Source organism: Gordionus sp. m RMFG-2023, unplaced genomic scaffold (assembly GCF_954871325.1).
Source record: "Gordionus sp. m RMFG-2023 unplaced genomic scaffold, tfGorSpeb1-WG-v2 contig_156, whole genome shotgun sequence".
NCBI classification, from domain to species: domain Eukaryota; kingdom Metazoa; phylum Nematomorpha; class Gordioida; order Chordodea; family Parachordodidae; genus Gordionus; species Gordionus sp. m RMFG-2023.
Genome location: NW_027050868.1, coordinates 1 through 27,770, shown reverse-complemented (window position 1 = coordinate 27,770; position 27,770 = coordinate 1). Strand labels below are relative to the sequence as shown.

The following is a 27,770-nucleotide window of genomic DNA, read 5'->3' as shown; positions in this document are numbered from 1 at the left end:
ATTCCCAAAATTTCTAACCCTGAATTCATAATGAAGAGCGATTGCGATTTCGCCGCGATACCGCAACGACCGATCAGCTGGATCGATCGCATCGATTTTCATTATAGTGCAGTGGAAACAGGATTGCCAGATATTATTCACTTGAAAACGTGAGTTTTTCTTTTAATGGGGGGCTTCGCCCACCATACCTCCCAATTTGTGGGCCTTCGGCCGGGGATCTTGATATAACATACTAATCTATGTTAATATGTTATATTTAAAAATTTTTAAAACAATGAAAATTCAAATTCTTTATTACTAATCTTATTATAATGTATAATTTTCCATGTTATAAATATCGCATAATATTAATTATTATATTTTATAGATGATTTTAAAAGAGGTAATAAAGATTTCCCATCAGCACTGTGGAGATAGGCTGAAAACTTTTTACATGAATAATTAAAATTTTGTTTCACCATAAGTTCCGCTTCCAATGTTGATAAATGTAATCGATTGCGTTCTTTTCTCCAAGCAGTATTCATTAAACTGAATATTCTCTCGGATGAAGCATTTGAATGCGGAATAGAAATTTATCAATAAATCAAAAAATATAAATTACCCATATCATTGTTCTTTCTCTTAGGACATTTGAACTAGGTGACCCAACACAGGACATAGATTCTATATAAAAGATAATATAAATTTGATATTATTAATTACCAGAATCATTACTAAGATTTAGTGCTGCAGAATCTTTGGGAATAAATATATCATCTGTTATATTCTCACTATCAATGAGATCGCCTAAATAATAACTATATTTTATCAATTAAAATGCTATCATTCATGTCGTTATTTCATTAATATATCATTTGCATATTTAGTAGTACATTCCTCTATATCTAAAGAGGATTTCTGTGATAAAGGTGTTAAGGTTTCTACCAGGAATAGCATATCCTGATAGAATGGCCATGAGATGTGATGACCACCCTCTGACCCACTTTTCAGTCTTTTTAGCTTTTGCCTCTCTTTTATAAAACAATCTCTCAGATTTTTCCAGAGATGAACCAAAAAAAAATTATAAATATAATATGTATGGAAAATTATAACCAGGCATACTATACTGCTTGGCTAATAATTCTCAGATTTTATTCTTGTTTATCATATCATTTATACAAATGATTATGCTTATTATATAAACACTAGTTGATAACCCGTCAAAAATGACGGGGGTGAGAATTTTATTCGTTCTTTTACGATAATTCTTTTTACCCCTCCCCCTCCTCCTTCAGGCCAATTCCAACGCATTAGGACTAAGAGAGAGGAATTGTATTTTTTATTCAATGATTGATGAATAATATATTTTACCTTTATTTGATGATGGATGAATCAGACATTTTCCTTTTTATGAGATGTGATTTCGAAATTTATATTTTAAATTACAAAAATGAAACAATATCTCTTATTAGTACCCTAAATACTAACATTATTTACCAGAGCTCCTGTTAGTCAGAATTACTGTTCACTCCCCACCGCGTGAAGGTAGGAGATGGATTTTAGGGGAGCAAAGAAATGAAAAAAAGAATGAAAATAAGAAGGAAGAAATAGAAAAAAAGAGACAAAGATATGAATTATAAGAAAATATAATAAATATTTATACTTCAAGAGTTGATGATTATCGGGTTACAACACATATGCATTTGTAGCCATATAAAAAATATAATATAATAAATTTTATAATATAGAAAATTTTACCTAAAAAAGGAGATTTCAATCTCTTTTCTTTGCTCAAGGTGGTTTCGTTTTTGAAGATGTTGTTGTGATTTCCTTGCTCGTAGTTTGTCGTAAATAACCTGAAATAAAACGTGTAAATTGAAATTAAATAGAATATACTGTTGTTGGTGAGGAAGATGGTTTAGCGATGGTGAAGAAGTTCTCTTTTCTTTGCTCAAGGTGGTTTCGTTTTTGAAAATGATGTTGTGATTTCCTTGTTCGTAGTTTGCCGTAAATAACCTGAAATAAAACGTGTAAATTGAAATTATAAAATAGAATATACTGTTGTTGGTGAGGAAGATGATTTAGCGATGGTGAAGAAGTTCTCTTTTCTTTGCTCAAGGTGGTTTCGTTTTTGAAGATGATGTTGTGATTTCCTTGCTCGTAGTTTGCCGTAAATAACCTGAAATAAAACATGTAAATTGAAATTAAATAGAATATACTGTTGTTGGTGAGGAAGATGGTTTAGCGATGGTGAAGAAGTTCTCTTTTCTTTGCTCAAGTTGGTTTCGTTTTTGAAAATGATGTTGTAATTTCCTTGCTCGTAGTTTGCCGTAAATAACCTGAAAAAAAACGTGTAAATTGAAATTATAAAATAGAATTTACTGTTGTTGGTAGCGATGGTGAAGAAGTTCTCTTTTCTTTGCTCAAGGTGGTTTCGTTTTTGAAGATGATGTTATAAATTAAAATTTTTAACTTCGTTTGTTTTTATTGATTTGGGTAGATTAAGATTCTGTTGAATGAATGATACATTTTGGTAATATGATTCGTGGAATTTAATTTAAAAAAATTAATTTATTAAGATAAATTAAAATTTTTAACTTGGTTTATTTTGATTGATTTTGGTAGATTAAGATTATGCTGAATGGTACATTTCGGTAATATATATCGTGGAATCTAATTTAAAAAAAATCTATTTGATAACATAAATTAAATTTTTTAACTTCGTTTGTTTTTATTGATTTGGGTAGATTAAGAGTCCGTTGAATGGCACATTTCGGCAATATGATCCGTGGAATCTAATTTAAATAAATTTATTTATTGTCATAAATTAAAATTTTTAACTTGATTTGTTTTTATTGATATAGGATCACTGAAAAAATTATACTTAGATATTGCACCAAAGGTATCTTGTGTAGGAATCTAAAAAAAATAATAAAATAGATTTTAATGGCCCACAGTAATGTTCAACTTGTTCTTGATTTTCAGTATCTTCAAGATGATTGGATGTTGAAGCAAATTGTTTATTTCCAGTATCTTCAAGATGGTTGGATGTTGTAGGAATAAGACTTTGTTCGTTCCTTTTCTTGATACGACAAAGTGCCTGTCTCTTTCTAGCTTTCTCCTTATGTTGATTTATTATTAAAATTTAAAAATATAAGAATTACTCAATTTTATAAAAATAAGTTTAGTTTAAAATATTTATTATTGTGGACATAAAATAAAATTACTAAATATATACTTCATAAACATATTTATAAAAAATAATGGAAAATATTAGAATAGCCCCTCACCTAATAAATATATATTTCGGAATCACATCTTATAAGATAGGAAAAATCTGATCAGCTAACATACAATACAAATTAAAAAAAATATAAAATTTACTCTTGTTGAAGCAATAATGCCTTCTTTAGATTTTGGTGGTATGAAACGTTCCATTGTTTGGTTTTGTTGAATGGTATCATGTGTAGGAATCTAAAAAAAATAATAAAATAGATTTTAATGGCCCACAGTATTTTTAATTTTTGGAAGGCAATTATAATAATTCCTCTATCTGCTGAAACTTATCAGCAATATAAGATTTGCAATCTAATTTTTAGTTCAACTTGTTCTTGATTTTCAGTATCTTCAAAATGATTGGATGTTGAAGCAAATTGTTTATTTCCAGTATCTTCAAGATGGTTGGATGTTGTAGGAATAAGACTTTGTTCGTTCCTTTTCTTGATACGACAAAGTGCCTGTCTCTTTCTAGCTTTCTCCTTATGTTGATTTATTATTAAAATTTAAAAATATAAGAATTACTCAATTTTATAAAAATAAGTTTAGTTTAAAATATTTATTATTGTGGACATAAAATAAAATTACTAAATATATACTTCATAAACATATTTATAAAAAATAATGGAAAATATTAGAATAGCCCCTCACCTAATAAATATATATTTCGGAATCACATCTTATAAGATAGGAAAAATCTGATCAGCTAACATACAATACAAATTAAAAAAAATATAAAATTTACTCTTGTTGAAGCAATAATGCCTTCTTTAGATTTTGGTGGTATGAAACGTTCCATTGTTTGGTTTTGTTGAATGGTATCATGTGTAGGAATCTAAAAAAAATAATAAAATAGATTTTAATGGCCCACAGTATTTTTAATTTTTGGAAGGCAATTATAATAATTCCTTTATCTGCTGAAACTTATCAGCAATATAAGATTTGCAATCTAATTTTTAGTTCAACTTGTTCTTGATTTTCAGTATCTTCAAGATGATTAGATGTTGAAGCAAATTGTTTATTTCCAGTATCTTCAAGATGGTTGGATGTTGTAGGAATAAGACTTTGTTCGTTCCTTTTGTTGATACGACAAAGTGCCTGTCTCTTTCTAGTTTTCTCCTTATGTTGATTTATTATTAAAATTTAAAAATATAAGAATTACTCAATTTTATAAAAATAAGTTTAGTTTAAAATATTTATTATTGTGGACATAAAATAAAATTACTAAATATATACTTCATAAACATATTTATAAAAAATAATGGAAAATATTAGAATAGCCCCTCACCTAATAAATATATATTTCGGAATCACATCTTATAAGATAGGAAAAATCTGATCAGCTAACATACAATACAAATTAAAAAAAATATAAAATTTACTCTTGTTGAAGCAATAATGCCTTCTTTAGATTTTGGTGGTATGAAACGTTCCATTGTTTGGTTTTGTTGAATGGTATCATGTGTAGGAATCTAAAAAAAATAATAAAATAGATTTTAATGGCCCACAGTATTTTTAATTTTTGGAAGGCAATTATAATAATTCCTTTATCTGCTGAAACTTATCAGCAATATAAGATTTGCAATCTAATTTTTAGTTCAACTTGTTCTTGATTTTCAGTATCTTCAAGATGATTAGATGTTGAAGCAAATTGTTTATTTCCAGTATCTTCAAGATGGTTGGATGTTGTAGGAATAAGACTTTGTTCGTTCCTTTTCTTGATACGACAAAGTGCCTGTCTCTTTCTAGCTTTCTCCTTATGTTGTTTTATTATTAAAATTTAAAAATATAAGAATTACTCAATTTTATAAAAATAAGTTTAGTTTAAAATATTTATTATTGTGGACATAAAATAAAATTACTAAATATATACTTCATAAACATATTTATAAAAAATAATTTAAAATATTAGAATAGCCCCTCACCTAATAAATATATATTTCGGAATCACATCTTATAAGATAGGAAAAATCTGATCAGCTAACATACAATACAAATTAAAAAAAATATAAAATTTAATCTTGTTGAAGCAATAATGCCTTCTTTAGATTTTGGTGGTATGAAACGTTCCATTGTTTGGTTTTGTTGAATGGTATCATGTGTAGGAATCTAAAAAAAATAATAAAATAGATTTTAATGGCCCACAGTATTTTTAATTTTTGGAAGGCAATTATAATAATTCCTCTATCTGCTGAAACTTATCAGCAATAAAAGATTTGCAATCTAATTTTTAGTTCAACTTGTTCTTGATTTTCAGTATCTTCAAAATGATTGGATGTTGAAGCAAATTGTTTATTTCCAGTATCTTCAAGATGGTTGGATGTTGTAGGAATAAGACTTTGTTCGTTCCTTTTGTTGATACGACAAAGTGCCTGTCTCTTTCTAGCTTTCTCCTTATGTTGATTTATTATTAAAATTTAAAAATATAAGAATTACTCAATTTTATAAAAATAAGTTTAGTTTAAAATATTTATTATTGTGGACATAAAATAAAATTACTAAATATATACTTCATAAACATATTTATAAAAAATAATGGAAAATATTAGAATTGCCCCTCACCTAATAAATATATATTTCGGAATCACATCTTAAAAATATAAAATTTACTCTTGTTGAAGCAATAATGCCTTCTTTAGATTTTGGTAGTATAAAACGTTCCATTGTTTGGTTTTGTTGAATGGTATCTTGTGTAGGAATCTAAAAAAAAATAATAAAATAGATTTTAATGGCCCACAGTAATGTTCAACTTGTTCTTGATTTTCAGTATCTTCAAGATTAAGATGTGTAAATTGAAAGTATATGGTTTTGCTCGATGTGGTGTCTGTTAAAAAATATAATTATTTACTGATGATTGAAGGTTTTGCTCGATGTTGTGTCTGTTAAAAAAAATATCAATTATTGTAATTATTATATTATTATATGTTTTGTAATTGTTTTTTGTATTGAAATTCTTTTTTTGAAAATGGCGGTTCGATTTGGTTTATGAATGCGTGTTTGATATGTTTAAGCTATGATGATTTTTATTGAATATATATATTATAGATTTGAATTCCTTAGCTCTTGTAGGATTATCTGCAAAAAATTTTTTCATACTAATGTTCCTTCCTGCCTATTGCCTCAAAATACTTCTGAAATGCTTTCCATGATTTATAGGAGATTAAATCCATTTTGCTAATATGATCTAAATTGGCTTAAAATTGCTATGATAGGTAGATAGATAAATTATAGATATATAGAAAGAACAATATATTTGATATCAATTAAGACCAAATATTTACATTTCAACTTAGAAATATAATGCTATTTAAAATAAAATATAATATTATAGATGGCGCTAAATATCATGGAGATTAAAACTACAATTTAACATAACTTAAATACTTCCGAATTTGTTAATATTAATTAAATATTATTAAGAATTACTCGCTATTTAAGTAGGACAAACGTCCAATAATTAATAAAGAAGTTGAATATTACATAATATATTAACAAAATTATAATTGACTATTATCAGGTAAAATAATTGACTATATAATGTCACAGTTGTGACTGTGACTGCTATAATCATTTAGATTGGACAAATAATATTAAAAAGAAAACTATTGGCTAAATTTGATTGACATTTTTTGAGGATTATATATATAGATAGATTCGTAAAAGCTAATTTATTTATTTTCTAAAAAAAAAAAAATTTAAATCATAATTTTAATTTGATCCTTTGGTTTTATATCATCAAAAAAGGTTGTCATTGAATGCATTTCAATTAATAAAAAATTAGCGCTAAATTTAAAAGTAGCGCAAAATCAAATATTTTGAGCTATATTCATCAAAATCTGTATTTAACGAAGCACTATTTCAAAATCTCGCGAAACACAAAATAATTTGTGTTTTGAAAAAATCGCAGCGATTTGCTTTCGCGTATCAAATCGCGCGATCGGTAACTATAAATGCGATATCATATTTACTGTATTTTGTATTTATCGCGTCTAAATCGCAATCGCAATCGCGCCACTATGAATTCAGGATAAGTTAATTTAAAAAATTTTTAAATATATTATAAGTTTATTTAATATTTTAAATATATTTATAGTTAATTTTATATTTTAAATATAATTATAGTTAATTTTATATTTTAAATATAATGTAAGTTATTTATATATTGATTCCCAAAATTTCTAAATGTTATATATTCAAAATTTATAATATTTATAATCTAATTTTTGTAACCTTACCTATTATTACTTTTTGTTTTTCGTTTAGAAATTTATATTTGTAATCTAATTTTTATAACCTTACCTATTATTACTTTTTGTTTTTCGTTTTGATTATATGTATTCTAATTTATATTTTCAGATAATATATATATAGTGTGTGTACGAAGATAAAAAGATGATAATAATAAAATATATTTTTACTTACGCTCACCATAATTCTTGTTCTCTTCACTAAATAAGTTAATTTAAAAAAATTTTAAATATATTATAAGTTTATTTAAAATTTTAAATATATTTTAGTTAATTTTATATTTTAAATATAATGTAAGTTATTTTAATATTGATTCCCAAAATTTCTAAGTAAGTTAATTTAAAAAATTTTTAAATATATTATAAGTTTATTTAATATTTTAAATGTATTTATAGTTAATTTTATAGATTTTTAAACATAATGTAAATTATTTTAATATTGATTCCCAAAAATATTGTTAGTTAATTCAAGTAACTATGAAGATTAAAGAAGTTATGGAATATTTAGATAAAATATCTTTAAATTCAAAAAAATCAAATCACAGTAATTTTTCTTCTATTATCTAACTAAATTGTTTTATAATGTCAATAAAGGATAACATTATTATTAATCCAAATATTTATAGTCAGGTTTGCCTGAAGTGGTATACGTCAATTTCAAAATTTATAGTTATTATATTTTTGTTATATAAACTTTATCATTGTTTCGTCACTGATATTTTATTTATATAGTTAACATGCATTAAACCTCCTTTTCATTTTTAATAGTCATATTTATATATCGCAATACAAATGTTTAATTATTATAATCGCGATCGAAATGTATTATTTTTAAAAGAGTTTACAAAAGATTAAAATTTTATATATGATATTAATAATAAATGATTCCCTAAAATTATTATTAGCGTGCCACATAAATAATAGAATAAGTTTTAAAAGTCAGACTTTTGAATAGTTAGAAAGATGACTATTATATGATAGAGTTAAGAAATCCAACTATAAAATAGGATTTATGGTTATTATTATAATTGTAACAATATCGGAAAATAGGTAAGTTAAAACTTATGAACTAATTTTATTTCAGGATATATCTTTTTAAATATTAGGTAAATAAAATTTAATTTAATGAGAAAGTAATATATTGTTTATTCAAAGTTGGGCAGTACCGCAAATAATCTAAGATACAAGATCCTTTTGTATCTAAGATACAATTTTGTATCTAAGATACAAGATCCTTTTGTATCTTTATCTTGTATCTTTTTGACATTTTGAAAAAGATTCTAAAATTCCTTTTTTCATCAAGAATCTATATCTGTATCTAGATTCTTTTTCCGTAGGACCTCCCCAACTCTATGCTTATTCTATAAACTAAAAAGTCGACTAAGAGTTCAACATTTCCTTTGGTTCACAAAAAATAGATTTTATGGTTATCTTACTCAATGTTATTAAAAAAATATTAGGGAATTTTCAAATAATTACACTAAAAATAAATAAATAAATTAGATAAGATATTATATATTTTATAGTGATGTAAATAATATATAATATTTAAGGATCTTTACTTTAGGTATCATTTATAATATTCATCATAATTTAATAATGAAATACAACAGTCTTAAAACCATAAATTTTGAACAGGATCGTTCACATTATATTTCATTTGAGCCATGGTATTGTTAATTCTTCTGTTTCTGAGCTTAAAGATATACTTTAAATATTTTATAGATGTTTGATTGTATTCATTAAAATTTCATATAAATAACTTAATATATATTGTATTAGATTACAAAATAAAAGCTATTTAATTTATTATAAAATTTAATGAGTTATCAAATTTATTTTAATTCAATTTATACTTTATTATGCAAAAAAATAGATTCATTTTTATATATTGATTAAAATTTTTATTATGATATTTGATATAATTAATATTATATCAAAGATATATATAATATATTTGTGCTGTCTCTTTGCCAAAATATTGTAAATTATCTGCAATTTATTTTTAGTATATACTGTTCTTGTATTAATATAAATATTAATTACCATTTAGCAATTTCTATTTATATTTAAATATTATATTTTTTTAGCTCTTTTGCTTTTCGCTCTTTCGTACCGAAGGTAAGAGACCTAAATAGCGAGCATCAAAATAGCGAAAAATGAGAATAATCACAATAATACTCAGAAGAATATTCACAAAAATGGCCGCCATATTTTTGATATGATTCCAACTGTAGCTGATAATCTTAAAAATTATCTTAAATATAAACAACTTGAAATAAAAGTAATAAACCATTTTTTTTTGTTTTCTGCAAACAGAAGAAAAAGGACTATATATGCTACTAAGGGCATGAATATTTGGCCCATACAAGTGGTAAAAAGGCCGTTTACCTTACTTGTCGCAAAAGATGTGGTGGTAGAGCCAAATTAATGATTGGTCTCGATTTAATTATCACCATCCAACATTCTTTAGAATGTCAAAACTTGGTAGCAGCCATAACTCCTAATGCAAATCAAGGTATCCTTACAATAATTTTAACATTGATTTAAAGATTTAGCATTAGCCCCTCCACCTTCAAGTTCAGTTGGCCTAGCCATTACACATCAAGGTATTTATGATATACTTTTATTAAAATTAACTTAAAATTATTAGCCCAAGTTTCAATAGCCCCTCAAATTTCCAATGCAAATCAAGGTATTTATATATATATATATATATCCTTACAATAATTTTAACATTGATTTAAAGATTTAGCATTAGCATTAGCCCCTCCACCTTTAAGTTCAGTTGCAGCTATTACACATCAAGGTATTTTTAATATACTTTTATTAAAATTAACTTAAAATTATTAGCCCAAGTTTCAATACCCCCTCAAATTTCCAATGCAAATCAAGGTATGTATATATATATATATATATCCTTACAATAATTTTAACATTGATTTAAAGATTTAGCATTAGCCCCTCCACCTTTAAGTTCAGTTGCAGCTATTACACATCAAGGTATTTTTAATATACTTTTATTAAAATTAACTTAAAATTATTAGCCCAAGTTTCAATAGCCCCTCAAACTACCTCTGGCTTTGCCAGAGCCTATCAAACCTTTATTTCAAATCTAGGTAATTCAGGAACTTATCAAGATATAAATGTTGGCATTGAAAGTATCTTATACATTAATTTACAATATCTAAAATATATTTATAGGTAATACGGATCTGCCTTTAGAAGTGGTCCATGTATTAATGGATTTACATCAAAATATAAATGGTAAAAATATATTTATAAATGGCTTTAATTAAATACATATTGTCACATAATATTATAACCCTATATATTAATATAGCATAGAGATTTTTTAAATTGTTTTTAGGCATGACCTTGAAATAATTTTAAAATATTTTAACATATCTTTAAATGATAAGTTATTTATTTGCTCGAATTTTTTTTAAAGTATCTTGTTTTGTCTGATTTTTCCTTTAATGTTTGAGCCCTTATTAATATATAATTTTTCTATTTATTAAGATCCCCGGTTTGTAAAATCTCAAAAAGGAAAACCGCTTCTTTTTTTTCAAGATTATTTGTATCGACAGGATTATCAAAAAGATAATAAAATACATTATCGTTGCAGGAAAGTTGGCTGCAAGGCTTCATGCAAATTCGATGTTATATACATTACTTCTGGATTGCATGAACATCAAAATGAAATTGATATTTTTGAAAAGTTAAGAACTCATGAGATTCTAGAGGATATAGTTGCCGAAATCCTTTAGAAACAAGGCATAATATTTATGAGAAAGCCATAAATAAAAGATTTTTGGAAACCCCAAATATAAATTTCTATCCGGAGGCGATGACCTCATTTATTTCGTTAAAAAGTACCATCGATCGATTATTACAAAAAAATAGGCCATATTTGCCACAATCCGTAGATAGCATAGTTTTATTGTCCGAATATATCACCACAAATAGGGGTGATATATTTTTAATTAATAATGATGATAATAATAATAATAAACTATTGGTATTTGGGACATGTAGCATGTTAAAGCTCATAGAAACGTGTGATAATGATACCATATATATGGATGGTACATTTTACGTTGTACCACGACTATATTACCAGTTGTATACAATTCACGTCTTGTATCAGGAGACAATGATACCTATTGTATATGCCCTCCTTCCCGACAAAACAAGAGCCACCTATATAGATTTATTTCAAATTATTCTAAGGTGCTGCGCCGAGAATAATATCATATTTAATCCTAGATACGGGCAGACTGATTTTGAGGCGGCTGCAATATCAGCTCTAGGATTTGTTTTTCCTAATATGGTGATTAAAGGTTAATTTATTACGTAAATTTATTATAAGTTTTTATAGGCTGTTTCTTCCATTTTTCGCAAGCCATATGGCGAAATGTCAGGCATTAGGCTTAACAGTAGAATATAGGGACAATTCTACTGTTCACAAAGTAGTCAGACGTATGACTACCTTACCCTTTTGCCGTGAGGAAGATATCTCCCGAGTACGATCATCGTGTCTTGCCATGTCAGTTGAAAATCCTCTGCTATTAAATTTTATGCAATATATGGATCTGACATGGCTTTCCATTAATGCTTTATTTCCCCATAGCATATGGACTAGGTATTTAAAAAATTAATGTATATATACAAAATAAATTTATAATTTAGATATCAAGTCAATGGTCCTAGAACAAATAACCATTTAGAGGGCTATCATCATAGCATCAAAAGAAAAACGTTATGTGCCCATCCTAACATTTATTCTTTAATTAACATTTTAAAAAGACATCAACACGCTTCTGAGATTAAATTAATTCAGATTAATAGCGGGTTGAATGTCAATCGTAAAAATCGTAAATATATTCAATTAAATATTTTAATACAAAGTCTTACTTCCCTTTATGATCGAAATATGGATGTATATGTTTTTTTAGATAATTCTAATTTAATTAAATTGCAATCTTAAATCGCGCTTTCTTATATTTTTATAAATCTTTTGCCATATATTATATATTTTATTTACATAATCTTTAGTTTTATATTATGTTAATATAAAGCATAAATTTAAAAATATAATTTTCGCGCATATTATATACTTCAGTAATAAAGTAGTTATTTATATTATTAACCTAAAAATAATACACGTTAAAGTGGTGTATATATGTTTTTTAAAATTAAGTAAAAATTATACACTTAATTTATTATACATAAGAATTTAATTAAAAAAATAAGTGATTTTATACATAACTCATCATATCCTATTTATTTTTATATTTAATTTTAAATATAATTTGTATGTATTTTTGAGAGGGAAACATTTTAGGTTACTTAGTTTTCAGTTTTTAATAATAATTTGCTTCTTATCCGCGTCTTAGTGAGAGAAAAAAAATACTCCCTATCTCCCACCTTAAAAATATGTTTTACTCCATATCCCTACAGGATATTTGAAGGAATTTGCACGATAAGATATTCGACGATCGCGAACAACAAAAATAATGGATTTCTCAGAGAGAGGAATGTTATAGATATTAAAAAATAATATTTTAATATTAGCTAAAATAATATTTTAATATTAGCTAAAATAATATTTTAATATTAGCTAAAATAATATTTATAGTAAATTTAAATAATAATTATAATAAATTTAAATAATTATTATAATAAATTACAAAAATATAATATAACATAAATTTAAATAAATTATAATATTATTTAAAATAAATTAAAATATTTACCAATTAAAATAATTTATGATATATATATAAATTATAATAATCGTATGACCTTTTCGAGAATTATATTTTTATAATTTTCAAAAGAATTAAACTCTGAAGTTTCAATATAAATAAATATATATTTATAATTATACAATAATCATAGAATATAAAGATAATTTAAATATAAATATATATTTTATAATTTTATGATAGCTAATATTAATATATAAAAATTATAGGTAAAATAGAAAAATATTGAATGCTAATAATTTATAAAACACTATAATATTAATATATAAAAATTATATGGGTAATATTATTGAAAAATAATAGTTTTATAATACTAAAAAGATTTATATATTATAATTTATAAATTATAAAATATTATAATATTAATATACAAAGTAAAATAATTTATATATATATAAATTATTTTACTTTGTTAATATTTTAAAAAATATTATTTAAAATGGGTAAAAATAGGTAATTATTTATCAACATTCATTTAATTTATCGCTATTGATACGCGCTATTGGGTTTCATTAGCTGATATTTACACAACTTGCAAGGAAGAACATGTTCCTGAAGATTCTGATTTAATTTTAATTAATCAAGTAAGAGATAAATGTTTTAAAATTGTTTTACGAGTTTCGTCACTTTTATAGCTACCATAATCTATGCTGTTTAGCGCACTAGTAGCTAGCGCCGCCATTTATATAGAATAGCCATAGCTAAAAATTAGGGGAATCTTGAGAGGAGATTGTATAACAGGCAATGAAAATATTTAATACATAACTTATAATATTCGATTTATTTTTAATATTTTTGATATGAAAAAATTGTAGTTTAATTAGTTTTAATTTTTCTATAAATTAGGATTTGCTCCTTTTATGTCCATAAGAAAAAAAAAATTCCCTCCTATCTCAACTCTAAATTATTTTTTACTTACTATCCTTAAAGGCTATATTAAAACATTTACCCCCCCCCCCAGCGTCTACGTGAATGGGGAGGGGTAGTAACAGTTCACATCCAATATTTTGAGCAGGGTAAGGGGTAGGCTCCTGGGGATAAGACAGCGTCTACATGACAGGATTTTCACTGGAGGCAAACCCCCTTCAAAAACCTTTGCCTACCTCCCCTAAAAAAATCGTCACCTTCGGCGGCGGTGTCTTTTTATCATTATTTTCACTTATTTATTTATTGATACTCTTTTCAAAGAATTTATAAAGGATAACTTAAATAATTTATCTCTACTACCAACTATCGATATTTTGTGAATATAAAGAATTTATTTTTTAGATAATAAATTCAATTAAAACCTCCATTATTTACAATGAACTAATTATTATGGCATTATGAGCTTGCTAAAATATATAAACCTTTTAAATTACATTTAAAAGGATAGTTTATTTGGGAAACAATGTGTATGATTGTTTGCAATATATAGATTTGGTCGATGAATTGTATTATAATAATACTATAATAAAAGTATTTTATAGCAATAAATTTTGTCCTATTTCATCTCAAAATTTAATAGATAAACCCCCCCTCCCCAAAAATTTTTTTTATCCTACCCCCATAAGAGCAGCTTACCCTCTCAAAAAAATAGGATGCAAACTGTTCCTACCCCTCCCGCTCATGTAGACACTGGGGTAGGATAAATATATTTGGAAATTATTTATTAATTTTTAGATAAAATAGGAAAAAATATATTGCTGTAAAAATTTATCCTTTTTTTTGTTTCAGTGATATTGTGGCAATCTATGTCTCTGAATAATTTCTGGGCGAAAGTAAATTAATGATATTATGTAGTACTGTTGGAGTAAATGTTGAGTTTTTTTATTTTAGAGTTGAAAATCGTAAAATTGTAATATAAATGTTTATAATATAATAACAATAACCAACATCTACATGGTAAAAAATTTGATGGATGCAAACCCCTTTCCAAAATCTACCCCTACCCCCTAAAATATATCGCCCTTCGGTTGAAAAATTTTCCAATCCACAATGCATTAGTGATATTAATAAAAAGAATATTACAGTAAGCCACCATATACAACCTTATAACTTTCTATTAACAATATTTTAAGCCTTAGGAGATAAAGATTTTGAAATTTGTAGGTTATAATAAATATGTTACTATCCTTTTTCTAAAAATAGGAAATAAATATATATTTTAATAGTGCAATCATTTTATCATTTGGTTGATAATCACTTTATTTTTATATTAAGTGTGATAACGCATTTTCATTTCTATAAAAAACGATCTAAAATATTGTAAAAAATATAAGATGATTAATTTTTAAAGAGGTATATTTGGTTTATCAATTATTGGATTTAAAAACATCATAATACAAGTAAAGATTACCATTCAAAAAAAAATACTTACCCCCAAAAATTAATGCCTACCTCCAAAATTTTAATATTGAAAAATTATAGTTATTATTTATAATAGATATATGTGCTCATTTATAATTTAAACCAATTTATATATTGATACATTTTATATAATAATAATATAATATTATAAGATAAAAATTATGTGTTATATACATTTATAATAATAGTTTCATAATAAAAAAATAATAAAATAATTTTTACAACAGTATTAATATATTATAATTATGTAATAAAATGATTTATATATCTATAATTTTTAAAATGATTTATATATTTATTATTTTTAAAATAATTAACATTTTTTTTAAATATTATATTTTAGTATTTTTATGGTTTTCATTCATTTAATATCTCGCTATTTTGCTGAGGGTAAGAGACCTAAATAGCAAGTATCATAATAGCCAAAAATGAGAATATTTACACTAATACTCACAAATATTCACAAAAATGGCCGCCATATTTTGATATGATTCCAACTGTAGCTGATAACCTTAAAAATTATCTTAAATATAAACAACTTGAAATAAAAGTAATAAACCATTTTATATATTTATAATTTTTGTTTTCAGCAAACACAGAAGAAAAAGTAATATATATGCTACTAAGGGCATGAATATTTGGCCCATACAAGTGGTAAAAAGGCCGTTTACCTTACTTGTCGCAAAAGATGTGGTGGTAGAGCCAAATTAATGATTGGTCTCGATTTAATTATCACCATCCAACATTCTTTAGAATGTCAAAACTTGGTAGCAGGCATAACTCCTAATGCAAATCAAGATATCCTTACAATAATTTTAACATTGATTTAAAGATTTAGCATTAGCCCCTCCACCTTCAAGTTCAGTTGCCCTGGCCATTACACATCAAGGTATTTTTAGTATACTTTTATTAAAATTAATTTAAAATTATTAGCCCAAGTTTCAATAGCCCTTTAAACTTCTAATGCATATCATGGTATTTATATATATATATACAATAATTTTAACATTGATTTTAAGATTTAGCATTAGCCCTCCACCTTCAAGTTCAGTTGCCCTAGCCATTACACATCAAGGTATTTTTGTATACTTTTATTAAAATTAACTTAAAATTATTAGCCCAAGTTGCCCCTCAAACTTCTAATGCAAATCAAGGTAATTTATATATATATATATCCTTACAATAATTTTAACATTGATTTAAAGATTTAGCATTAGCCCCTCCACCTTCAAGTTCAGTTGCCCTAGCCACACATCAAGGTATTTTTTGTATACTTTTATTAAAATTAACTTAAAATTATTAGCCCAAGTTTCAATAGCCCCTCAAACTTCTAATGCAAATCAAGGTATTTATATATTTATCCTTACAATAATTTTAACATTGATTTAAAGATATAACATTAGCCCCTCCACCTTCAAGTTCAGTTGCCCTAGCCATTACACATCAAGGTATTTTTTGTACACTTTTATTAAAATTAACTTAAAATTTTTAGCCCAATCTTCAATAGCCCCTAAAACTTCTAATGCAAATCAAGGTATTTATATATATATATATCCTTACAATAATTTTAACATTGATTTAAAGATTTAGCATTAGCCCCTCTACCTTCAAGTTCAGTTGCCCTAGCCTTACATATTAAGGTATTTTTTGTATACTTTTATTAAAATTAACCAAATCAAGGTATTTATGATGTTTTTATTTATAACATTAACTTATATTTATTAGCTCCACAAATTACAAATTTTACATTAGCCCCTCAAACTTTTGGTTTTGCCATAGCCTTTCAAACTTTTATCTCAAATCAAAATAATTCAGGTGCTTATCATGTTATTAATTCAGATGTTGGAATTGAAACTATTCAATACACAAATTGACAATTACTAAATTATATGTATAGGTAATTGTGATCTCCCTTTAGAAGTAGCCAATGTGTTAATAGATTTACATCAAAATATTAGTGGTAAAAATATGTTTATAAGGCTATTTTTTTTTAATTTAAAAAAATAAAATTAAATATAGAATGTGACATATTATAGTAACCCTTGATGTATAATATAGCTAGGCTATTTTTTAATTATATTTAGGCATGACCTTGGAATAATTAAAAAAATATTACATCTTTTTTAAAGATAAATAATAAATCAATAATTATTTATTTGCTTTATTTATTTTTTTAAGTATCTGGTTCTGTCTGATCTTTGCATAAATATGAGAGCTCCATATTAATCATATTAATATATGATTTTTATATTTATTAAGATCCTCAATTTATAAAATGTCAAAAAGGAAAACTACTTCTCTTTTTCCAAAATTATTTATATCGATATGCTTATCAAAAAGATGATAGAATACACTATCGTTGCAGAAAGGTTGGCTGCAAGGTTTCATGTAAATTTGATGGAATTTACACAACCTCTGGTTTGCATGAACACCAAAATGAAATCAGTCAGTTTGAAAAACTGAGAACTCACAAGGTTCTAGAGGATATTGTTGCCGAAAATCCTCTAGAGACAAGGCACAATATTTATGGAAAGGCCTTGAATAATAGATGCCTGGAAACGCCCTCCATCGAAATGTATCCAGAGGCAATGCCCTCATTTGTTTCAATTAAGAGTACAATTGACAGATTGTTACAAAAAAATCGGCCCATTTTGCCTCAATCTGTGGATGAACTAGTATTATTACCAGAATACATCACCACAAATAAGGGGGAGATTTTTTAAATTAATAATGATAATAATAATATGCTGGTGTTTAATACATGTGAAATGCTAAAACTTGTAGAAATATGTGATGGTGATAGCATTTACATGGACGGCACCTTTTATGTTGTTCCTCGACTGTACTGTCAATTGTATAGTATCCATATAATGTATCAAGAAGTTATGATACCGATTATATATGCCCTCCTCCCCGATAAAAATAGAGGGACATATATTGAATTATTTCAAATTATCTCGCAATTTTGCTCGATGAAAAATATCCGATTCAAACCTCGATTTGGACAAACTGATTACGAGGCCGCAGCTATATCGGCACTTAGGTTTGTTTTTTCCAATATGTTCATAAAAGGTTTATTTATAACATTGTATATTATAACTAAAAAAATTTAGGCTGTTTTTTTCACTATTCCCAGGCTCGCGTAAATGTCCGGCGCTGGGTTTAGTTAGCAGTTATTTGCATAATACTACTATTCATAAAGTTGTTAGACGAATGACCACTTTGCCGTTTTGCAAAGAAGAACATATTTCCGAGGTACGGGCATCATGCCATGCTCTGTCTGCTGAATATCCTTTGCTCAAAAATTTTATGGATTTTACATGGCTCGGAGTTAATGCCATATTCCCCCGAAATATATGGACCAGGTAATTAAAACATTTAAATATTAAATTTACTTATAATCAATTTAGGTATCAGGTTGACGGCCCTAGAACTAACAACCACCTGGAGGGGTATCATCATGCCCTCAAGAGAAAAACAAACGTGGCTCATCCGAATATTTATTGTCTGATAAATATTTTAAAAAGACATTAACATTCGAGTGAGCTTAAGGTCTTACAAATTAATAGTGGGTTGAACGTGAGGAGAAAAAATAAAAAATTCGATCAATTAAATATTAACATTGATAATCTAACTCGTATATACGAGCGTACAAATGAAATATATCCTTTTTTAGATAATGTTTCATATTTTATAAAACAACAATCATAACCCGTTATTTATATTTCTTTTATATATTTACATTTTTATTATTATCTTGCTATATATTGTATACTTTATTTACATTTTTATAATTATTTTGTATAATAATGTAACTTTAATATAAAAATTTATAAATAATTTTTTTTCATGCATATAGCATACATATTTCAGTAATAAAAATACTTATTTAGTAGATGCTTTGACCTAAAATTGTTGCTTATAGAGGGCAATGACGTATAATAATACATAAACTGATGATTCATTCATTAAACCTTTCTTAAAATGTATAGTCGTAACATTATGTAAATATATTTTTAACTGCTTGTAAAAATTTTGATAAAATACGAATCCTTTGGGTGAAAATTTTTATAAAAAGAAAGATCAAAGCATTTAAAAGAGTTTTTTATTCTGCCAAAATATTGTAAAAATTATAGAATCTTTATAAAATTCTATTGACTCACAGGATTGTTTAACACGCATGTTCAAGTGGTGTCTTATGATTCTTTTCCGATTTGGGTTGATTTAAAAAAAATATTTTTTTGTGAGTGTTTATTTAGTCTTCATTTTTCTAATAAATTATATCAGCGTCTACCTCTACATGAGAGAAAAAAACCCAAACTCCACCCGAAAAAGATTTTTTACTGCCTATCCCCAGGAAGCATACACTCTAATTCTGAAATAAAAATAATATATATTTATACTATTTCTAAAAAATTACTATTATTTTTACTACCTTAAAATTTACAAGAGTGAAGCAAATTTAATATTATCTATTTTTTAAAATAAATAAGGAGAAAATCATGCGAATGTAATTTTACTTATAAATAATAAGTGTTGGGGAAGTAAATAAAAAAATGCCTATTTTTTAAATAAATAAAAGAGGTTGAGAATATTTTTATATTATATTTTTATCTGTGTCTAATAATTGCAAATTGTATTATTGAAAATTTATCAAAAATGATTTAATTTAAGAATTTTTGATGTGAAGCAATGGATTATTAATAGGAAGATAAAAACCAAAAGGATTAATATGAAAAATATGAATGGCTCACTGGATGTGGATTTTCTATATCCTTATATTGTTGGTCGCCTATTATTCTTGAAGGAAAAATATGTTTGGATATGAATAATTTTTTAAAGGCAGTTTTACAGCATGAAGAATCAACCGCTTATTTGAAGTCGATAATTCAATTAAAATCATTTGCCAAAAATTTAATTAAAAATATGATAGATTCCAGGCGCAAAATATGAAAACAAGGACTAATTCTGCTTATTTATAAATATTAATTTTTTGTATGGTTAGACTTATAAAAGAAAAAATGATTTTCTATTGCTTCCCTGTTAGTATTTAATGCTTCGTCACTGTCTGAAGATTTTGCGTATAGATGGCAAGAAGATTTGTTAGGTTACATAAAATTATTTTGAATAAAATCTTATGGGGCCATTTTAAAAAATCGAAAGCGGGCTTTTAATAACACTAATTACTTAATAAAGAATTAAAATATTTATATATAATAATAATTAAATAGTATAGCCATAATTTACAAAATTCTAATATTTATTTTAGATTATATAATTAAAGTTTTATAATATATACTACAACTTTTTATATAATTAATCGTTTAAAAATTGTATAAAAATCAGTGACGTAGCGTCCATAGAAGCAAGGGAAGCAGGGAGGCATTGCTTCCCTTGAAATTTTTCTTATAAAATTTTTAAATAAACTTAATATAATCTTTTTACTATGCTAAATAAACTAAACTGACTTCGTTAAAAAAATTAACATAATTTTTATAACTTAAAAATATTAATATAATTTTTATAACCTTAAAAAAATAATATTATTTTTAGTATATTAAGAAATACTATTATTTTTACTACGTTAAAAATGTTACTATTATTTTTACTACGTTAAAAAAAATATACATGAGGGAAGCAAATTTAATATTGCTTATTTTTTTAATAAATAAAGAGAAAATCATGTTATGGTATTGTGTAATTTTACCATTAAAATATAAGCATTGGGGAAGCAAATTAAAAAATGCTTATTTTTTTAATAAATAAAAGGAAATTTTTTATTTAATATTTTTTTCCTTACTTTTTTAAAATAAAAAATTTTTCGTTTTTAAAATCCTTAATTAATGTTTAATAATTGTACAGGATGAGCCAAAATCCATTATTAAATCTATCTTTGATTTCGATTGAAAAAAAATTATTAAAATTTAAAATCTATTTTTATTATGCAGTACTTGATCATTTTACTCAAAAATAAGATGAATACCACTTATTTATAAATCTTAATGTTTTTATGGTTTGAGTTTGACTAAAATAATAAATTTTTTTGATTGCTTCCCTATTAGTAAACTTGACGCTTCGTCACTGATAAAAATTATATGGGGATATATTTATAATTATATAGCAATAGTCTCATAATATTTAATGATTTTTATATTAATAATTTATAATTACATATTAATAATTTATAAAATTATTTATATATTAATAATTTAAACTTCTTTACATTTTCATCATTTAATATTTCGCTATTTTGATAATCGCTATTGGGTTTAGTTAGCTTATATTTGCATAACTTTGCCATTTTGCAAGGAAGAACATGTTCCTGAAGTACAATCATCATGCCATGCTCTGTCTGCCGAATATCATTATTCTGCTTTACCGTTTTAATAAATCAAATGAGAGATAAATGTTTTTCATTGTTTCCCTCGTTTGGTCACTGTTATAGCTATTCACCATAAGCTATGTTAAAAGTAGCGCGCTACATTTTTTAAATAGCGATAGTTAGTTACTTTACTTTTATAAAAATAGTAGCTAATTAATAGCGCTGCCATTTATTTAGAGTAGCCATAGCTAAAAAAGAGGGGAAGCTTGAGAGGATATTGTAGAACAATCTCTGAAAATATTTAATACGTAACTTATTAGGTTTATTTTTAATATTTAATTATAATTTTTTATAGGAAAAAATTGTAGTATAGTTAGTTTTCATTTTTCTAATAATTTATGATTTGCTCCTTATCAACGTCTACATAGAGAAAAAAAAACTCTTACCTCCTACCCAAAAATGATTTTTTATTCACTATTCATAAAGGCGATATGATGACATGTACCTTCTCCCCAGCATGTCGCTATTGCTTCTTATTAGTATTCTCCTTTATTTAATATAAATTTTAATATATAAATTTGTAATTATATTATAATACCCCCCCCCCCCCCCCTCATATAATATAGAAATGATTTAAATACGATTGCAATATACATGTTTTTAATATCATATAATAAACATATTATTAATATGGATAAATTATAGTTAAAATTTATAAAAGATATATGTGTTTATTTATAATTTAAAACAATTTATATATTAATAATTTATAAAATACTATAATATTATTAGATAAAAATTATGCCTAATATATTTTATAATAACAGTTTTATAATATTAAAATGATTTATATATATATAACAATTTATACAACACTATTAATATATAAAACTTATATATGTAATAATATAATTATATAATTAAAATAATATAATAAAATGATTTACATTTTAATAATTTATAAAATAATTTATATATTATTAGGCTTCTTGAGATTTTCATTCATTTAATTCCTTGCTATTTTGATTCTTGCTATTTAGAGGTGGAACCCGTACCGAATTATTAGAAAAGATCCTGAAAATCGGCAAAAGTAATCCTGATTTTGAGTGTACTTTATTATTATTATTATAATGGAGCAAAATTTGCCAGAATCAAAATCACTGAGGTAAATATAACATAATTAAAATATCCTTAATAAAAAATAGATCATTTAAAATTTTAGGACCAACACCAAATTTTAAATTTGGACCAAAAGCATGCCTGTTAGAAACTATATCAAAAGAAAACAACATAATGTAAAAAAACAAATCCCATTATTTTAATTTCTATCTAGAAATTTACCTTATTCATCTTGTCAAATATTGAGATGGGATTCACCACCAAGAACTATCTTGATCATTAAAAAATTGGGAGATACATCAATCAATGAAGCCTTTTTCCAAATGATTACATGGTTGATTAAAGTATTTTTTAATAATACCAAAGAAAATATGGATTATATTTTAATTAGGAATATGATATGAATATTCTTGTGGAAAAAAGTGTTATGGAAGAAGAATTACTTAAAGAGAAGATGGCCAAGGCTGATATTAGTTCAAAAATATCTACCTATATTAAATGTTTGTTTATAAAATATATTATTCTTAAAATATAATTAGATCACTGCAATCTAAATAATAAAGTTGATTTTATTATATGTTTGGGTGGAGATGGCACCTTACTTTATGCATCATCTATATTCCAAGTTACTTACATTTTATATAATATATTTTTTGTCTATAGTATAATCATTAGTATTACTTATATTCCAAGCTGATAACATGATGGTAATGATATATTTATGTCTAATGTCATTCTATTTGTTATTATTTAAAAAATTAAGGGAACTAAAATACGCGTCCCCGAAAACTACGCGTCCCCAGTCAAAACGACTTATTTTTATTATTATTAATAGAAAATCTTATTAAGCTTTATAATATGAGTTAGAAAATGTTTTTTTTAATTTAAAAAAAATACGGTAACTAAATAAAATTTATAAAAATTTATTTTTTTTGGCTAAACTATGCGTCCCCGGTCAAAATACAGTTTTTTTAAAAAAATCAAAACGGATTCATATTTAGCTCATTAAAAGAATACAGAATATGTAAATATTATATTTTAAACTATTTAATAACTTAGTGATTTTTTCAAAAAACACCTTTTTTTTCAAAAACACTACGCGTCCTCGATCAAAAAACCGTTTTTTTTTAAAATAAAAGCAGATTCATGTTTAGCTTTTCAAGGAGATTCAGAAAATGGTATTAATAAAAAAAATTTAAAAAAAAAATTTTTTTTTGGCTAAACTAGGCGTCCCTACGCGTCCCCGGTCAAAATACAGATCACTAAGTTATAAAATAGTTTATATAATATTTACATATTCTGTATTCTTTTAATGAGCTAAATATGAATCTGTTTTGATTTTTTTAAAAAAACTGTATTTTGACCGGGGACGCGTAGGGACGCCTAGTTTAGCCAAAAAAATTTTTTTATAATATTTACATATTCTGTATTCTTTTAATGAGCTAAATATGAATCCGTTTTGATTTTTTTAAAAAAACTGTATTTTGACCGGGGACGCGTAGTTTAGCCAAAAAAAAATTTTTTTTTATTAATACCATTTTCTGAATCTCCTTGAAAAGCTAAACATGAATCTGCTTTTATTTTAAAAAAAAACGGGTTTTTGACCGGGGACGCGTAGTGTTTTTGAAAAAAAAAAGTGTTTTTTAAAAAAATCACTAAGTTATTAAATACTTTAATATATAATATTTACATATTCTATATTCTTTTAATGAGCTAAATATGAATCCGTTTTGATTTTTTTAAAAAAACTGTATTTTGACCGGGGACGCGTAGTTTATTAAAAAAATTTTTTCGAAAAATTTTTTTTATTAATACCATTTTCTGAATCTCCTTGAAAAGCTAAACATGAATCTGCTTTTATTTAAAAAAAACGGTTTTTTGACCGGGGACGCGTAGTGTTTTTTAAAAAAATCACTAAGTTATAAAATAGTTTAAAATATAATATTTACATATTCTGTATTCTTTTAATGAGCTAAATATGAATCTGTTTTGATTTTTTAAAAAAAACTGTATTTTGACCGGGGACGCGTAGGAACGCATAGTTTATTTTTTAAAAAAATAAATTTTTATAAATTTTATTTAGTTACCGTATTTTTTTTAAATTAAAAAAAACATTTTCTAACTCATATTATAAAGCTTAATAAGATTTCCTATTAATAATAATAAAAATAAGTCGTTTTGACCGGGGACGCGTAGGGACGCGTAGTTTTCGAGGACGCGTATTTTAGTCATTCCCAAAATTAAGGATCACAGACCATATAAAAAATTATATGATTTTTTGATGACCATTTTTGATTTTTACGGCATTTAATATGTAAACTACGATTCATGTAGCCTTTAGCAAATTTTAGCCTCCTTTTGTAGACAGAAGCATAAAGAATGACCTTTTATGAGCAATTTTTATTTAATATTGATAAATATTTACATGCTTGTTATAAAATTTAGTATTAAAATAAAGCATTATTTTTAGAAAATATTTGAAAAATTTTGGGTTTCTTTTGCTCAGGGAAATATTTAACAACTTCTTACATATCTCCAATTTTAATAACATTTTTCAAAAAGATATAATACAAAAATAATTAATTATTTTTAAAAAATTTATTTTTTATGAATGTGGAAAATTAAATATATATATTAAACAATTTTTATAATAATATATAATAATAAAATAAAGTAATGCTTTGTTGTAACCATAGGGAAATTTTTGTAGCATGGTTTTTACAATCGGATGCCCTTCCTGACATCAACCTCTTTAAGTGGTTTTTACACCCCGTCGAGGAGACGGTGATCCTATTCTAGACCCAGATCACAGGGAACCTTTTAGACCTCCATTTGCCGCCAAAAGACGTTGCCACTCCCCCGCCACGATGAGGCTGAAGGTAGGATTATGAATGCATCAAAAACAAAGGTGATGATTGGTGGGGAAAATCTAAAGATAGAAGAATCAGGTAAGTGGCCTTGTGGTGTATGTGGGAAAGGAGTTGCTAGAAATTCTATCCAATGCACCAGATGCCAGAAATGAGTACATAAAAGATGTAGTGGGAAAAAAGGCAGTTTGATGTTAGAAAGAATGACCTTTATTTGTAAAACATGCATGAAAGGGATACATAATAATGATAACCTAAAAAATGGTGGTCTGGATATTGGCAATGGGTTAACCCTAGAAAAAGTGGATAAGTTTTGTTATTTAGGTGATATGCTAAACGCAGATGGTGGTGTAGATTCTGCTGTTGTTGCAAGGATCAGACAAGCTTGGAAGAAGTTCAGAGAGATGTCATCTATTCTTACAAATAAAAAAGTTTCTCTGAAGTTAAAGGGGAAAGTTTACGTAAGCTGCGTGAGGAGTTGTTTAGTTTATGGCGGTGAAACATGGGCAATGAAAGCAATTCACGAAGCCAAATTAGAAAGAACAGAGATGAGGATGGTTAGATGGATGTGTGGGGTATCTCTGAGAGAGAGAAAAACTAGCAAGGAATTGCGAGCAAGATTAGGTATAGAAATGATTGGTATGGTAATGCGACGAAATAGACTAAGATGGTTTGGGCATGTGGAACGTATGACAAGAGATGACTGGGTAAAGAGATGCACAATGATGGAAGTAGGAGGATCAAGACCTAGAGGAAGACCCAAGATGACGTGGACAAATGTGATAGCGGCGGATATGAGAAGCTTGAATCTTACAAGTATTGATGCTCAGGACCGTCAAAAATGGAAAAGAAAAATCAGAGGGAAAACTGGCCTACCCGGGTAAACCTGGAAATCGCCATAAAACGGAGAAGAAGAATAAAATAAAGTAATGAAAAAATTTCTGCAAGATGGAGCATTTTAAAAAATTTAATCTGTTTATTTTTTATATAACAAAAATAGCGGCTTAATTTACAACAGAATATATTTATATATTATAATATAAAATGGCATTCATTTAAAAGATCATTTTTTCAGCAAAAATAAGGCATCTTTTCCATATGTGTAAGCATTTATTTATATATTTCTTGTTTTTACTAATTAAATTCTTAAATTTTCTTAAACCTATAACAATCTTTATATAATGAAAATTAAGTTAAATCTGAATTATAATATATAATATCTTGAGTAAAAATATAATTTTAATAATATTTTTTAATATACAGATATGTTAATATCTCTGACTTTTTTATTCCTAACTTTATTATTATATAGAATAGGATGATTTTGAATAAAATAATGATTATTTTTTAAAATTATTTAAGTTTCCTATTAACAATAAGCCATTTTAAGTAAATAGACCCATACAGTTATAAGATAATTTTTTTTACAAACAAATACTCATGTCTCTGCATTGCACATTTTTCAAATGAATCTTTTTATCCAACATCTACAAATTTTATATTTTAATTAATCAATTAATTAAATGTGTTTTACAGGATTCAAAAAATTTTCCATTTACAAATTATTATCAAGCTAAATTTAAATGGCCAGCAATTTCAATGAAAGAATAGGTTTCTTTTAATCCATTACCTTTATTAATTCAATACAATACTATATTTAAATAACAATTAATTATAAGTTTTAATCTTAACGATAATGTGTTTTTTCTGGCAAAGTGTTATTTTTTCATCTTTAAATCTTTTTTTGAGCACGTTTTATTAAAATCTGATTTTATTAGAAATGTATTCCAGCATGCTTAGAATACCTATCTTATGAATTTCAGATAATTTTGCCATTATG

General features: G+C 25.5%; 3 protein-coding genes and 2 long non-coding RNA genes across 6 annotated transcripts; all 5 read left to right on the top strand.

Annotated features, from left to right (window-relative positions):
• Positions 1-9,678: 9,678 nt before the first annotated feature.
• Positions 9,679-11,272, top strand: LOC135930631 (uncharacterized). The gene is made up of 7 exons (XM_065467452.1): positions 9,679-10,020; positions 10,055-10,111; positions 10,156-10,197; positions 10,252-10,311; positions 10,550-10,663; positions 10,707-10,769; positions 11,025-11,272. Exons 1-7 carry the CDS (start codon positions 9,933-9,935, stop codon positions 11,270-11,272), a joined length of 672 nt encoding a protein of 223 aa, XP_065323524.1. The 5' UTR covers positions 9,679-9,932.
• A 156-nt stretch (positions 11,273-11,428) lies between these two features.
• On the top strand, positions 11,429-12,330 carry LOC135930632 (uncharacterized). The gene is made up of 3 exons (XR_010572833.1): positions 11,429-11,845; positions 11,884-12,147; positions 12,195-12,330. It is a non-coding gene; the product is annotated as an uncharacterized LOC135930632 (long non-coding RNA).
• Positions 12,331-16,376: 4,046 nt separating this feature from the next.
• On the top strand, positions 16,377-17,475 carry LOC135930630 (mucin-3A-like). Its single transcript, XM_065467451.1, has 9 exons — positions 16,377-16,396; positions 16,642-16,697; positions 16,741-16,776; positions 16,828-16,881; positions 16,926-16,967; positions 17,014-17,070; positions 17,115-17,156; positions 17,207-17,262; positions 17,348-17,475. The coding sequence occupies exons 1-9, from the start codon at positions 16,377-16,379 to the stop codon at positions 17,372-17,374; spliced, it is 390 nt and encodes a 129-aa protein (XP_065323523.1). The 3' UTR covers positions 17,375-17,475.
• A 349-nt stretch (positions 17,476-17,824) lies between these two features.
• Positions 17,825-19,329, top strand: LOC135930629 (uncharacterized). Its single transcript, XR_010572832.1, has 3 exons — positions 17,825-18,694; positions 18,736-18,987; positions 19,033-19,329. It is a non-coding gene; the product is annotated as an uncharacterized LOC135930629 (long non-coding RNA).
• Positions 19,330-22,970: 3,641 nt separating this feature from the next.
• On the top strand, positions 22,971-24,022 carry LOC135930633 (NAD kinase-like). Of its 2 annotated transcripts, none has more exons than XM_065467454.1 (7): positions 22,971-23,109; positions 23,150-23,239; positions 23,278-23,407; positions 23,455-23,536; positions 23,603-23,688; positions 23,727-23,770; positions 23,827-24,022. In XM_065467454.1, the coding sequence occupies exons 1-6, from the start codon at positions 23,075-23,077 to the stop codon at positions 23,736-23,738; spliced, it is 435 nt and encodes a 144-aa protein (XP_065323526.1). In that variant the 5' UTR covers positions 22,971-23,074; the 3' UTR covers positions 23,739-23,770; positions 23,827-24,022. The 2 variants fall into 2 exon arrangements, with proteins under 2 accessions (XP_065323526.1, XP_065323525.1); XM_065467453.1 differs by having other exon boundaries at positions 23,455-23,563.
• Positions 24,023-27,770: the final 3,748 nt, after the last annotated feature.